The sequence below is a fragment of the Agelaius tricolor genome, unplaced genomic scaffold (assembly GCF_023055355.1).
Source record: "Agelaius tricolor isolate 1412-34295 unplaced genomic scaffold, bAgeTri1.0.p SCAF_19, whole genome shotgun sequence".
NCBI classification, from domain to species: Eukaryota; Metazoa; Chordata; class Aves; order Passeriformes; family Icteridae; genus Agelaius; species Agelaius tricolor.
Window position 1 is genome coordinate 11,293,531 of NW_027269279.1, and position 15,471 is coordinate 11,309,001.

Sequence of the window (15,471 nt, forward strand, 5' to 3'; positions counted from 1 at the left end):
GGGGGAGTTCCTTCACTGCAGGCTTCCAGCACTACCACCTGCCCTTCCCCAGTGGGCAAATCAGTAACTGCCACCAGCAAATGGGCATTTTGATTTTTTAAATTGGTTTGGGGATTTTTGTTTGTTCATTTTTTAAATCTGGTTTTGCCTACTGCTGCATTATAGTGAATATATTATTCTCAGAAATCATATTTATGAGTTAATAAAGATGATTAAGTTAATAAAGAGTTAATAAAGTTAATAAAGAGTTAATAATATTCATAAATATTAAACCATCCAAAATATTGAGATTTGCCTTTGATAACTCCAGCATTTCTAGTCCTGGGGTTTTTTTTTTGTTTGTTTGTTTGGGTTTTTGTTTTGTTTTTGGAGGTTTTTTAAATTTGGTTTTTTATTTGTTTGGTTTTTTGGTTTTGGTTTTTTTTAACTTAAGGTATTTTAGTCCTGGGAAAGGCAGAATTTCTCACCTGAAGACATGAGTACTCCATGAAGGAAATCAGCTCAGGGAACTCAAATGCCTGCATTGCTTTGCCCAGCTGGAGTGCACTTAGGAGATGGGAATCAGTCACTATGCCCAACTTCAAAAAAACCCCTAAACTTCCCACAGCATTCCAGATGTAGGGCACCATGTCCAAGATATTCTCTCTCAAGATTTTGGGTTTGCTTTCAGGCTCAAAAAATCTTCAGAAAACATTATTAAAATGGTTAATTTGAGACAGTAAGTTTGAACTAGGATTTAAATGTGGCTGCAAATATATCAAGTGCTTGCAACACCAAATGTTTACATTTTGTAAAACTTCCCAGAGGTTTTGGTGTTTTCTTAAACACCACAAAGCTCTTTTCATCTAGTGAGAAGTAAAGCAAGCAGATCCTATCATACATTAAATGGAATCATTAGCATTCACTATCAGTCTGAGGAAAAAAGAGAAAGCCCACAACAAGGAGAGAGAGAACTCCTTCACATCCTTCATGTTCTAATTCACTTACCAGGTTCTGGGGCTGCTGTAAAAGCTTTATCAGAGAGGGATGGCTGTAACCTAATTAAAAAGAACAAAGAAAGAAAGCAGTTCTTTTTATCTGGTTTCAATGAAGTAATGCAAAGCATAATCTAGAGAATAACCATAACTTCATGCTTGACTGTTTATATGTAACTTGTATATTTTTAACTACTAATAATGGGACTTCTTTTGAAGTAGGACAAACCTCTGGGCTCTTTGTCCCTCAGCAGCCTGTCTGGGTGCAGGGCACAGCACAGCACTGCTGTTGGGAGCTGTGGCACCCATTTCCTTACTGTGACAAAATTTTGCTTGATGCAAAAAGATGCAAGAGTTTATCCTTCTTACTAAGAAACTAAGATAGCTTCAGTGCTTAATTTATACCCATTGATAGTCTAAAGGATAACTTGGCTTGCTTTACAGGCAAAACCAATTTATCTGCTGTTAAGAAAAATAATCTTTGAAGGAGGCCAGAAATTTCATTTTAAGCCTGATCTCTATGTATGAAATACCAACGCCAGAGATTAACATTATCTTTTGAATTTTCTTGTAGAAACAGTTGGAAACCTCATCTTCCCTACTGCTCAAGAAGTCAGACAATGGTAATTTTGTTACAAAAGCTTTTTGTGCTTCTGAATCCCCATTCCAGTGGAATGACAACAGCCCTGATTATCCTGTTTGAGCAATGGAGCATTAGGAGACTATGTTAACAAAACAATTATAAATTCAGTTTTGAATATATTAGCTGAAAACAAAAGAATATCCATATTGTTTTAGCAGCATGTCATGCTGATAAATCTGTTAAAATTATTATGAAGATAATAATACTGACTATTTGGGACACAGAACAACTAAATCTGCATGGCATCAGCTGTCATGGGAAGAGGGAATGACACATTGAGAGCTGTGTCCTTGAGAACTGCACCTGGGGCTGCCACTAAGAGCCCCTTTGAGAGCAAATCAAGTGTTTTAGGAATCTCCAAAGCACAGCTACTATTGTTCAGGAAGCCCAGGGATCAGCTCTGGGTTGCCTGTAAGAACTGCTGCTGCTGTTCCCATAGTGGATGCCTTTGTGTCAGAGCTACCACTCTCCTGCACAACACAAACCCCTGATTTCCCCTGATTTACCCTTTCACACCCACACTGAATCTCTCTCCCGTTCACTTCAGGCCAAGGGGTCTGGTGTTCTCCTAACACCCCCTCATCCCTGTGCCTCCTCAGAGGGGCCCCAGGGAAGGAGGGCAGGACCCTGCAGGCCCAGCTGCTGTGCCAGGGGCTGTGTGACAGGGGCTGAGCTGCCATGTGGGCTCACGGGCAGCAACTGACACCAGCAAGGAGTAAATGCTTGAATGACCATTCTCTAAGTGTGGTGGACAAGGCAAAGAGCTCCAGGCTGGCATGGCAGACAGGCACTAACTCCTTGCAGTGCCATGAGCAGCACAGGGGTTTGCAGGGCTACAAATCTGCTCCCAGAGCTGGCTCTAAGGAAGGGCACCTGCTCCATCTCTCTTGCTGGGTGTCTGGATCAGTGTGACAGGAACGTACATGTCCTCCAGGCTCATGAATGTGCCTGTCTGCAAAAGGAAAAACAACTAGAGCCTGCTAAAATAATGAGATGGAGAAAGCCCAAAGAATCCTTTGAACTGAGCAGCAGGCTGCTGTCAATAATATCAAACTACACCTCTCTGCATCTCCCCAAACAAAACAGACCTTCCCAGCACTGAAAACCACATTGTTTCATTTGCTATTCCAGGATGTTTGCTGGCAAACATGTCAATAACATCCTTCTTGCATTTGGCTCCATGGGGTTTCTAACTCTATTAGACAAAATAGATGCAGGATGAAAGGACAGTTGTGCTACAACTGCCCATAAAAGTGTGGTAAAAAACTATTTCAATTTTTGTTTTTCAGCAAGAGACAGCCTAGAGCATCTTAGCCTAGAGGTTTTTTATACTTTATTTCTTATCTCTCCACACAGGCACTTATTACTTCTCAACCTCTGCTGATAAATATATTCTAGTGTAACAGATCATTATTAAATCTTGGGGAGTCCTGACAGACTCATGAAAGGTTTTATTGGATTTACTTGCAGAGAGATAAGCACAGATGACTAACAAGCACTTTGTGATCTTGTTTTGCTCTCCCAATCCAGGCCCTACCTCTGTCACCAAGAGGGACATTATTAGTAACCTGGGCAGCTTCAGATAATCTTGTCACTCAGTACAACTGAAACATATAAATTAATGTTGTGTGTGAGGCTTAGGTCAGCCTGTAAGTATGAAAGTTCCATTTCCTCTTTGTTGCTGCACCCCCAGAGCCATTCTCTGAGAAGGTGCAAGAAGCACTGCACTGTAGCTCCTTTGGAACTGAGGAATGTGTTCCCCAGGATAAAACCCAGCTTGTCCTTGGGAGGGCATTGCCTCATGAGAAGGAGGAACTACATGGCTTAGGAGGTCAGTCACTGCACTGGAGTCTTGTCCTGTTCACCAGTTTCAACCAACCAGAGAAAGTAAACTGCAGAGCCCCTGCCCATTTCTGCCCATTAGGAAAATATCTCCTCCTTAATACTTCAATATTTTATACACAAAACTGTTAAAAGAGGTGTGCTTGCACCATCCAGCACCAGAATATCAGAAAGCCCCAGTGCACTGTCTGTACAATTTCATGCTTTTGGAGTATGAACTTTTATACTTTGGAGTGGGCATTTGACTACATGATTGAGATTTGTTTCTCCAAATCTATTTCTTGTGTGAAGAATGGGAAGCCATGTAAATGCATCTCCTTTCCTAGAACCTAAAATTCCAGCTCACTGGTATCTAAGCATTGTGCTCCTGTGTCTCACCCCTATTTCCTCATGAGCAGAGGCCAAATTATCTCAGTGCAGCCTGAAAGATAAAAAGCAGTGAGAATTTGTGTTGGGAGAAACAAGCTACAGACATTGCAGGGCTCTGGAATGGTTTCACTGACTGAGTGCTACAGGACAGCAACAACCTTGGCTGCAAAGAGGGCTGGGGTAAGTGAACACCCACAGCAGTCACAAGGTCTTAGATGCCACAAGTTTGGTAACAACCTGAACATCATCAAATTCTGTTTCCCAGGAAAGGAGGCCTGTAGGAATGATTTTGAGTCATCACATTTTCTATACATAGCACAAGATCTACCTTTTAAATTACCCCAGCACTTCTGCAGAAGTGTATTTTTAAGCAGCTGAGAGGAACCACGGGTGAGAGGAGCAAACAAACTGGACTGAAGTGAACTCCTACTGAAACCTGTGTGCCTTGCAGTTGGGGCTCACATTTCTGCCTTGCTTCTGCTTGCAAGGCTTCACAAAGCAATCAGCTGACTCTCCCAGGCACTTGCCAGGCCCTGTGCCTGCTCCCCCAGACAAATGAGCTGCCACCTTTGCTTTCAGTCAGCACCACAGCTCAGTGCTGGGCTTGTTTCATCCTGCTGCAGTCCACGTGGCCCACTCCTTTCTCCCCCCAATTATTGAGACAGAAATGTTAACTAAAGCATATAATTTCAAGTTAAAAATGTCCACATTATGCTTATTAATGTTTAAAACAGTAACATACTGTTACAGAATCACAAAGTCACAGATCCAAGCCAACAAAAGACAACCTGAATTGTGGAACTTGCACATTCAAATTGAGATTAATACTAGATCTCTTCCTAGCACCACTATGCACTTTGAGAGAGCTTTAGGTATAGAATTTGTAGCTCCTTCAGCTACCCAAACCCACCACTACACAGTACACAGCAGTGAGCTGTCCCTGATCACAACAAGGTGTTCATTACATCACTTCTGTTTCTTAAAATGAATCAACCAACTTCTCTGGTAGTGCTTGAGATAAGAAAATTACAGGACAAAACAAAAGAGGTTGAGGACAAAACAAAACATTTTGGTACAACTGCCTCCTACCTATTGGGATGGAAGAAATCTGAGAGTAGAGATCCAACATACGATTGCCATCTACGTCTACGAGGTAATTCCCTCGGCTCTCCTCGTAATTGCAAAAGAAGTGCACAGCTTCTGCATTCTTCAGGAAAAAAAAAAAAACAATGAGTGCTTTCAAAAGTGGTAGTATGTAGGAAGGTGCAACTAATGGTTATACAGCCAAATCTGATAAAAATATCTAATGCTAGGATAAAAAGACACATTATATTCATGGCATGGGAATAAGTGTACAGCTATTTTTATAATGGCTGTTAAAAGGGCAAGTCTTTACTTTTTCTACAGAAGTGAAGCACAGACATGGAGAAATTGCTCATCTTAGGAAGGCAATATGCACTCAGGCTGACATATTTTTAAACTCAAGCCATAATATACCTTACTTTCATTGGCCACTCTCTAACAATTCTGAAGTTTTTCTTTAGACACACATAGTTTAAACAGAAAAAAAATCCCTGATCCTAGCAAAATGATCCTGTAGTATTCACAATATACTACGAAAGATTTCATTCAAATGCATATATAAACCACACATAATGTACTCAGTGTGGAAACCTGCAATCAGTGTTTCACCTTTCTTTGTGGCAAAAACATACAAACCAGGATTTTAAAACAAGTTCTGAAATCAAAGTGTTAACACCCCCCAAAACACAGAAAACTTGACAAATTACCTGAATGCCATTCAGCTTCTTCATTAATTCCTGCAGAAAAACAAATGTTACAGTCTCAGGTGTGTAATTAGCAAATACTGATGGAGAATGTTTATTTCTTTTTTATGATCCCATAAATCTTATGCAAACTTTGTAGTCCTGTGTGCTTACCAGGCAACTCTACCTGCCACAGGAACTTTCATGGTGCATCTTGCAAATATTACAGTCAAAACTATGACCTGTGGCATGCAGAGCTAAACGGGCTGCAAACACAGTTTAACTGTAAATCTCCAAAAAGGGAAAGCTGCCTCTTCTATATTGACCAACTGAACTGAGAAAACAAGAGAGAAATCAGAAAATAAGAGAAGCCAGAGTCACACAGAAGGGATACTGGTACATTGGTTCTAGAAAGACAGCTCCTTTTTATTAAAAACAACAAAAAACCTCACAAAAACCAAAACCCACCACATGCACAAATGCTGACTTTGCCAGAGTAAAATAACATCCAGCAAATTCAAACTCTTGCTTCATTTCAAAACCAAAGCATTATTTCACATAATGAAAAGCTTCTATTTCAGCAGGAGCACAAGTGACCAAGCTTGATCAGCTGTTTTATTAAAATGATGCTCTTTTGCTTTGAATTATTCTATGGGAATTATTATTATTATATGGGAACTTGGCAGTTGAGATTCAGATCTGCCTCTCAGAGAGGGGCATTTTATTAATGAGCTTTTCATTCTCAACCTCCTGATAAAAGTGGGCATAGACTTATGGAATTATATTTATTCATATCAGATGTAAGGTTTGAAATGAATCTGTCTTCTAGCAAGTTAGACACAGCTAAAGATAAAAAAACCAAGCTACTATACTTTGGAAACTTACTCTAGATCGTGGTCCAGGAACTTCTGTCTTCATCAGAGGTCCATCATAATCAAAATCCACATCAATTTTAGCTGCAGCTTGACTGATATACCTGTGTCCTGTAAGAAATAATGAAAACCTGAGTACAGACCATATTTTCTGTGCTCTCCTTTTAGAAGATACATCCATACCTTGCCTGCCTGAAAACATTTGACAGATGAGACCAATTACATTGAGCTGTCTGAAGTGAACTATGTATCTCATCTTTGACCAGTCTTAAAATAAAACCAATACCAGTGAGGTGGCTTAAAAAAAACAACAAACCAAAAAATCCCAAGGGAAATCACAAGGCAACCCTAGAGAAACAGAGGCAAAGCACAGGAGGATTGAGAGCACATTTTTTCAGTCTCTTTTGTTGAGTCTGTCCATTATGCCCTGTGCAAGCCTTTGCCATAAATTCCCCACTCCTACACAGAGATGGTCAGCTACCAGTAATAACCAAAAAGCCTGATGGAGTCCACAGGAAAAATCCAGTATGATGTTTTTCAATAGCCCAAAGAACACTTTTTGGGAAAGATTTGTCTCAGAAAGGTAAATGGCCTTGTCTCACATAAACCAGCATCCTGCAGTGCAGCTCTGAAATCTGAGTCCCAGTCAGTGCCAGTTTTCCTTCTGATCTTGCTGGTTTTTATCCACATGCATGGGGAATCATAATAAACTTGACACCTTAATGAAAACACAAGGCAAAACTATCCTGTGCTTTACCAATAACAGGCTCTGCTTCCCTTTCTGAAATAACTGTTTTAAAACACAGTTTAGGCAAACTTCATATGACAGAAACAGTTCTGGTACGTATGTATTCCAAATATGTTCATATTCCATTAAGGGGGTTATGGGATAATATGGGGATTGTACATTTGCAAAAAAAAGGAAATACAGATACCAAAGCTCTATAAGGTGACCAGCAGAGACTATGAGCTTCCTCTGGTTACATATTGAACTAAACCAACATTCTTGGCAATTACATTTTTGTCATGGAGCATCTGCAAGCCTCTACCCAGCATGTTATCAACAACAAATTTTTCTTAATACTTGGGGGAATCATACTCAGACCTGAAAGAAGAGGGCATAACTTCTATAATACCTGTGGTAGGTATTTTTAAGCTGGTGCAATCTGAATGGCCTAAAATGAAGATCCTTAGCTCTCCTTGTCACCAGCTGCAGCTCAGATCTAGGATCAGCATGGCAAGTCAGGCAACATCAGCTCTTGCCTGGGGCACTTGGAGCAGCAGAGTCTGAAGGTACCACTCACCACGTCCTGCTGTGCCAGGGCCATGCTGCCAGGTGCTAAACCAATAAACTGCAGCCCAGTTTGGCAGAGGGGCAGGGAGGGAGATGCCTGGGAAGCCAGGCCAGCAGTCAAACACATGGAAATCCCTGGGGTGCAGCACTGCCACCAGAAACCCTGGCAGCACCACTTCCATCCATACCCACCTCTCACTGCCAGAGCTCTGTTCCAGCAATGTACTGAAAATGTTTTGTGTTTGGAAGTAACAGTTGTTAAATAAACCAAATATTTATCAAGGAAAACAGAAGGTATCCTGTGATACTGCTCAGCAGTGCTCTGAGCACAGCCATTCAGCTGAAATTTCCAACAGTGACTCGAGACATTTGCCTCAGCTTGTGTCAGCCCAAGCTGGGATGTCTCAAGCAAGCCTGATTTCAAGAAACTATTTGGAAAATCACCGCCCTTTGAAAGCATCTTTGAGTACTTAAAGTCACTGCTCATCTTGGGAAAACTTAGTCTGCAAAGATGATTATTCTCCCCAGCTTTAATTCAGATGCGTCAGTGCCTCTCTGCAAAGCTATTAATAGGTTTTGTTACAGCAACACCATTTTTGTGTCATTCTGTTTAACATTCATGTAAATTGGAGACTGCATGGCAACTGCTCCACTGAGGGGGGAAAAGCTAGTGCACATAAAAGATCAAAAGGTGACTCTATTGGCACAGCCAGGGGATAGTGGGGGCTGTGCCAGCCACAGCACTGACCCACAAGGAGCTCTCCTGGCTGAGGGCACCTGAACAGCACAGACACAAATTCTCTTACTGCCACAGGGCCCAAGACTTCTGCAGCCCAATGCTCCCTTGGTGCTCAGGGACGTGGCCAAGGCCTTGTGGTGACAAAGGCAAAGAAGCCCAGCAGTTTGGAGTAGCTGAGAACTACTTCAACAGTTTTCAGAGCACAGGCTATGGCCCCAGCCCTGCTCCCTCTCACAGCCCATTCCCTCATTTCCAGCCTCACAACTGCCCTTGCTCTGCAGGCCAAACAGGAGCCCAGGCCACTCTCCAGAGGCACAGAGGAGGTCAGAGCCCTGCCTGAGCACTCATGGCTTTCTGGCACCCCTCTCTCCACACCCCCTGCAAGGCTTTGTTCTGCAGGCCCCGAGAACAGCAGGACACGGTTCTGCCTCCTGCTCTCCAGTGCCTGTGGCCCTGCTCACAGCACAGCTCTGGGACGTGGCTGCTCTCCTGTAAAGGCTTTTCCAGGCACTTGGACAGGGTGATGGATGGCTGCATCAATACTTGCTTTGTTTAGCCTGGAGGAGGATTTCAGGCCATGCTCTGTCTCCCTTGCTTCCCCCAGGCCCAGCATCAGCACCACAGTCTCCTAATGGTGCAAGAAAATGCAAATAAATCAGGTCACTCACTGTAGTGCTTCATCCCCTGGGAAACTGCAGCAGGCTTTGCTCAGCAGGCATTTTTATCTTGAAGGTACTCAATGAGCTTTGCAACTCTGCCCAAATTTTTACTGTTTGACTTTTTAATATCAACTTAACCAGCAACAGAAACCCTGAAGATACAAGAGACAATGTAATTCAGGCTACTCCAACTGGATATTTGGGAGTTTTAGAATTTGCAGGCCAGGACTGGGTTTTTGCCTCCCAAAAAGACAGCAGAGATGGGACAGGTAAAAACTGAGATTGTCACTATGACAATGCAAGGTATTTTTGAGAATTGATAATCCCTGGTGGGATTCTCATCCTTCAGTGAACTAACAGCATTAACTTTGTAATAAAAGGTAATCCCTTGATTTTCTGTTGACATCTGAACAAACTGCCTTAGAAAAAGGGGATTTTGTGTTATATTATCTTAAGAAGAGGAGCAAATGACATAACCTCTCATGTTACAAGTGTGTAGAGCTAATGGGTTCTGACCAAGTGTCCTTCTCTAAAGAAGCATTACCAAAGCTCTTAAATTACATTTAGCTGACATGACCAAGAACAGCACCCTTTTATCCCTGGTAAACAAAGCAGTCTCTTTTTTATCATGGCAAAAGTAAAAACACAAGCACAGGTTAATGAACCTCATTCAGACAGCACATAGGCTGAACAATTTGCACAGAATTTTCCACCCATTCCATTTAAAGAAGGTGGGCAAGTTAAATTCTACTTTTCTTGCAGACTTCTCAAAGTTCTCATCACACATCATCTTTCTGAACACTTGAATAACATCAGCAAATTATCACATCCTTCCTTTTCATCCAACAGGATGTCATCACTTGCTAGCAGGCAGAAAAGATCATTTCCCAACTCTGCTTCCCCATGCTGCCCCCCTTGCCCTCCAGGGGTCCCAGTCAGCAATTTTAACAAAGTGCCACATTGCTATAGCAACATAATTAATAGAAGTGCACCCTGCTAATTTGGGGATGCTGGGAGTCACAAAGCACCACTGCTGCAGGTCTGTGCTGATCTCTGATAACAGAGATGCAATCAAGGCATGGCTGGAAAGAGCCTGAACCTCTCATGTGTTTGACCAAAAATAACAGTCCTATTAACACAGTTCCTGAGTGTGCAACTGGATATTAGCTGGGAGAAACACCAGTGGAGGCACTGAAAGGACAGGGGTGTAATGAAGAGAAGGAACAATTCCAATTCCAAGGAAAAGCAGAGGAATGAAAGCCCATGCTGGCATAAGCAGAGCTCTCAAACACAAGTGTCTTGCTGTGAAGGGTGTAAGGGGAAGCTCTGCAGTGCCCAGGGAGGCACATGCCCTGTGCCACACCACTGCTGCCCTGGGCACTGCAGACAGGCAACCTCCCCTAGACTTCCCCTCCAGTGTTGATCAAAGCACCTTCCAGACAGGGTTTTTAGAGCATGGAGGCCCTGACAGCCAAAAGTAGGAGGACTGTGATTTCCTCTGAGTCCTCTTTATGTGTTACAAGTAGAATCTGTTACTAACAGATCTTGAAAGGGAATGGCAAAAGGCCAGGCTAGCTAGAGATGTTTGGGAAATGAACATCACTATTGCATAACATTGTGAAAAGTGAGATTGCTATTTACAGAGTGCGTATGCTGCAAGATCAGAAGCTCTTCAACATGAGATTGTCTGTGTTTCAGCACTCCCACATGCACACTTTGGATTCTCCAAAGATGAAGAAAAAACTAATACCACACAGGCTGTAAAGGAGTGGAAACTCCTGGAAGAAAAAACAAGAGAAGTTCCCCTTCTCCATCCCAGCACAATCCCAAATCAACTCCTCAGGAGAGTTACAGGAGCATCCAACTCTTGTAGAGTTTGTGGTCTGAACCAGTTGTAACATCCTCCTTCTTCCAACAGTTCAACAGCTCCAGAGCTCACCAGGGCACCTCTGGAGGTGAGCAACCAAGGAACAGCCAGGTGGGAAAGCAGCCAGCACTGCTACAGCCACCCTTTGTGGCACAGAAAACTGGATAGGAATATCACATTCACTCAAGGAACTGAGAACAGCAGTCCCAGCTTGGACTCTGCCTTGTACCAGAGCCTGCTTACCACAACAGGTTTTATGTGATTGTTTTTATATAGCTCAGCCTTTTGTGGAAGTGTTTGATCAGACAGAAAAGCAAACGTTCCTCAGTCCAGCAGAAGAGGTTGCAGTCCAGTTTCCAGGGCTCCAGTTGAAGCTGACCTCAAGCTGACCTCCACAATCCCAAGAAGGGGATTGTTCTCTGCTTCTGCCACACATCCCTCACACAAATCCAGGCTGTTCTCTCTGATTTCCTTAGAGAGGCACTTAATGTACAAACCAAATAAAAAAAAGTAAAATGTCTTAGCAAGGATCAATACTGCAGACATAAGTGTGACTGAGAATAAATCATTCTCATGGCTTTCCAACCTCTCTGTGGTAACTGTGATGGGAACAAGTCAATAACTAGTATGAAAATCTCTCAGACTTGGCTGCAGTGCACCCAGGTGCTAAACATTATTATCCTCTCCAGAGAGACAGGAAACAGGCTGAGTTAGGTGAGGTACAGCCTCAACAAGTGCTAGTGCACTGCACTGGAAGGACACAGAGTCTGGAGGAGAAAAATTGAACCTACGAGGAGAGACTCAAACAGAATTCAGCAGAGAGAAAAGTATGAGGTCTTGGGGAAGACAACAGTTATCAAACATGCAAAAGGCTGCTGCAAAGAAAAAATGAACATTCCAGCCTCCAGGTCCTCTGAGGGCAGGACAAATAGCATGGATTTGATTTTTTTCCTGTTGTGAAACTTAGGCTAAATATTAGGAAAAAAAGTTTTAAAGGTAAGGTCAGTCCAGCAATGAACAAATTGCCTGGGGAGGCTGCAGAAGCTGCAGAACAGATCAGCATCCTAGAAGGGCATGGGCATGCACTAATGCAAACTGATGCTACCTTCAGGCAGCAGCCTGACCTTCTGCCAGGCTTTCAGTGCAGGATTCAAAGACAAATTCAACCCCTTTGGGTAATCAGCAGGAAACTGAACTACATCTCTGGAGTGCAGCCTGTCCTCATAGCTATGGTAGTGCCCTACCAGCCAGCAGCCAACTGCCTCCAAACATGGAGCCAGAAGAGCTTTCCTGCTGCAGTGCCCAGCTGGTAAAACCAGAGCTGGCACAAAGGGAATAAACACTGACATGCACAGTACCAGCTGTGATCAGCCTGCAGCACACCAGGCTGACAGGAGCCACAGAACTCAGTTCAGGTAAGATGCAACACCAAGATACACCCTCATTTCTCCACCATCAGCTGCCCCTCCTGGCCCTGCCTGGCTGATTCCCACAGAGAGCACAATGCAGAGGCTTTGTAAAAGGAAGATTAGGTTAGTTACTCACTCTATTGTCATTCTGCCACCCTTCACATTCTAGTGAACCTTATCTTTGAGGGCAAACTATCAAGCAGATCAAATAGAGAAGGAAAACAAAAGCATACCTGATTAAGGGCTTATTTTCAAGAAGGGCATGACACTTACAGGCTTCACATTTCTGGGTAAAATTTAAGTTGGGTATTGCTTATCATTTATTACATATGATCATGTGTTTTGCTTAGCTTTTACATTTTGATCAACTTAAATTATTTCTATTTTCCATTTCTAGTTTGCTTGCCAAGGTTTAACATTGTGTGGGTAAGGAGAACAGTGTGCAGTGGTTAAGTAACAAAGATTTTCCAACTAGAGAAACAGTCAAGGATGAAAAAAATCCCTTTGTGTAAATAAATTTATTGTAGATTCAAGATGAACAAGAAGATTTGCTTAATGCACACATACAACTGAAAAATGACAGCCTACAGACACAAAGACCCACCAAGTGGCAATCTATTCCCTCCTCTCCACCTCCATCCCCCCTTGGCAACACTGTCATTTCATTATCCACAAAAAAAAAAAAAGTACCATCCCAAATGGCACTGCAGGATTTCTGTGGGAGTAATGTACAGTCTCTTTTTTAGCCTGTAAAGCTCTGAACTCCAGTGCTCAAAAATACCTTGGAGGAGAGGGCTCTGGAGCAGAGAGCTGCTGGATGTCACCCTGAGCACTTCCCTAAAGGCCACAGAGCCCAGCAGCGCTGCAATCTGAGCTGGGGCTCAGGGAAATGGCCTGGAGCTCCAGCTTTGCCTTCAGCCACCAGAGCCTCCTGTGTGCTCTGTGAGGCTGCAGGGCCCAGCACACAGCTCCTCCTGAGAGGGGCTCTCCTCTTGCTCCATCACTCCTATCTCTGCTCACTCACGCCCACAGGTCCCTTACACAGCCTGCAGCCAAGGATCTCTATTATTTCCTTCAGTATTTTAGCAGGCTTGGAAGTTTCCTGGAAGCAAGGATGGATTAATGCAGCCCAGAGCTGCCTTCCTTTCTCATGGGGATCTACACTCCCTCACTGATGGTGAGAGAGGAGGAGGAGTTTGGGCACCTGCCCTCCACTGGCCACCTGCACCTCTGTGCTTGGGAAGCAGCAGGAATTGCACAAGACACTGGGAGGGACAGGGAGCATTAAGTGATGCTGAGATTAACTCAAAGGACTGCCAGCTAACAAGGCCTGCTTGCTGCAAGCACTTTCCTCTGCCCATGATCACCCAACAATCCCTGCTCCTGCCCAGGGTGGATAATCAGTGAGTCACTCCCAGGAACAGACACACATCCTGCACTGAAACACTGACCTAATATCTTCTAATAGTTATAAGACATGACTTGGTGTTCTTCAGTCAAAGGACAGTTGCTCCCTGAAGTATATTATTTAAAAGGAAATCAAGGATGTTGAAATTTCTGAGCAAATGGAAGGGTGTGCTTGGTTTATCCTGGCAGTGGCAGAAGGAACACAGTGGCACTGCAGGAGGGTGGAAGGACAGGAGAAACACTAAGATTTACTCAGTCACAAAAAAAGCCATTCAGCCACACTGTACTCAGTGTAAAAGTACATGAATGAATGTTCATAAGACTCCACACTGCTTTGTCCAACACAGCCAACAAGAATTTAGTTTTTTTTTATCTATTTCAGAGAGACTGCAGGTGTAATATACACATACACATGCTAAATTTCAAGCCAAGGCTAAGCCAAAACTTGCCATTCACTTAGGAGAAAGTAGTTTGAGCTGTGTGGCAGGTTTTTATTTCACACTAGAGCTCACTCAAGGCAGAAACACCCAACCCCAGTGAGGGTCACATCTTCATGCCAATCACACAAAACCTCTGCACAAGGGAAGATGGGCAAGGTTGTGCTACACAGCACAAAGAGAAAACCCAGCTCATTTTGATGGATGATTGTCTCATCTCTGCACCATGTAGTGCCAGAGAGTAAAACCAGAGTTTCAAGGGCTGAAGAGCTTTACTTCAGTTAGCATATTTACAGGGCAAATCATTAACTTGATATATTCTTGTCTGAAGAATGAAAAAAAATCAGATATACTTTGGACTACAACTGGACTACAACTGCATCATTATCTAAGACACAGAACATCATATTCCTCAAGTTTTGAAAGACTCAACACCACAGGATAAACCCCACCAATGTTCAAATTGGAATTCTGTCCACCAGCACAAAGTTAACACTTACCAAGCACAAAGCAGGAAAATACAAGGAAACACTTACCAAGAACAAAGCAGGAAAATGCAAGGAAACACTTACCAAATACCAGGAGTCTGGAGTTTTGCTGCAGGCAACAGGTAAGCTGTCGACTAAGCAACATTGACGCCATTTTATCTTTTCTTTACTGAAAAAGACTCAATCTTGAGAGATTTCTTTCTGGTTGATGTTCTGGGAAAATAAAAAAAAAAAAAAAAAAAAAGAAAATCAAACACTTATTCATGTCCCTGTAGATGCAGCCACTATTACTGTGCTGTTCAACTCCTCCTTTCATTAATTCCTCCTTTCATTAATTTCCATGCAAAGGCACAGAGAGCATGGTTGGATGGATTAATGCTGATGTTCAGAGCAGTCTCAGGATTGAGCCCCACATCTGATTCTTGGCTTGGTCTTGCTAAGGTCAATGAGTTCTAGGCCAAAGCTGTATGTCCCAGCCTCAGCAGGGCTGGGGTAAAGGTCAGTACCGATTTGCCCTTGCTCTTCCTCTCTACCTTCTCTGTATGTGTAACCTATGTTGAACTTTAAAAAAAAATGTTTCCAGTCAGTCTCTCAAGCCAAAGCTGCTGGTTTTGATTTGCTCTAAGTTTATGAGAAAAACCTCATCTAATACAAAAGAGAGGAGGACAAGCATTAGGAAATAAAAGAAAATAAATCCCCATAAAA

At 42.9% G+C, this 15,471-nt stretch overlaps 1 protein-coding gene across 4 annotated transcripts in view; it reads right to left on the minus strand.

Annotated features, from left to right (window-relative positions):
* The window catches only part of ABAT (4-aminobutyrate aminotransferase), a 49,797-nt gene that overhangs the window by 11,914 nt on the left and 22,412 nt on the right, over positions 1 to 15,471 (minus strand). For 3 of the 4 annotated variants that reach the window (XM_071444262.1, XM_071444263.1, XM_071444261.1), the window contains exons 2-6: positions 14,851 to 14,979; positions 6,480 to 6,577; positions 5,619 to 5,648; positions 4,918 to 5,035; positions 988 to 1,037 (exon numbers count right to left, since the gene is read on the minus strand). In XM_071444262.1, coding sequence (XP_071300363.1) covers positions 988 to 1,037; positions 4,918 to 5,035; positions 5,619 to 5,648; positions 6,480 to 6,577; positions 14,851 to 14,920 — 366 coding nt within the window. In that variant the 5' untranslated portion in view covers positions 14,921 to 14,979. Of the gene's footprint in view, positions 1 to 987; positions 1,038 to 4,917; positions 5,036 to 5,618; positions 5,649 to 5,768; positions 5,869 to 6,479; positions 6,578 to 14,850; positions 14,980 to 15,471 lie in introns of those variants that run through there. The other variant, XM_071444264.1, reaches the window with a different exon arrangement.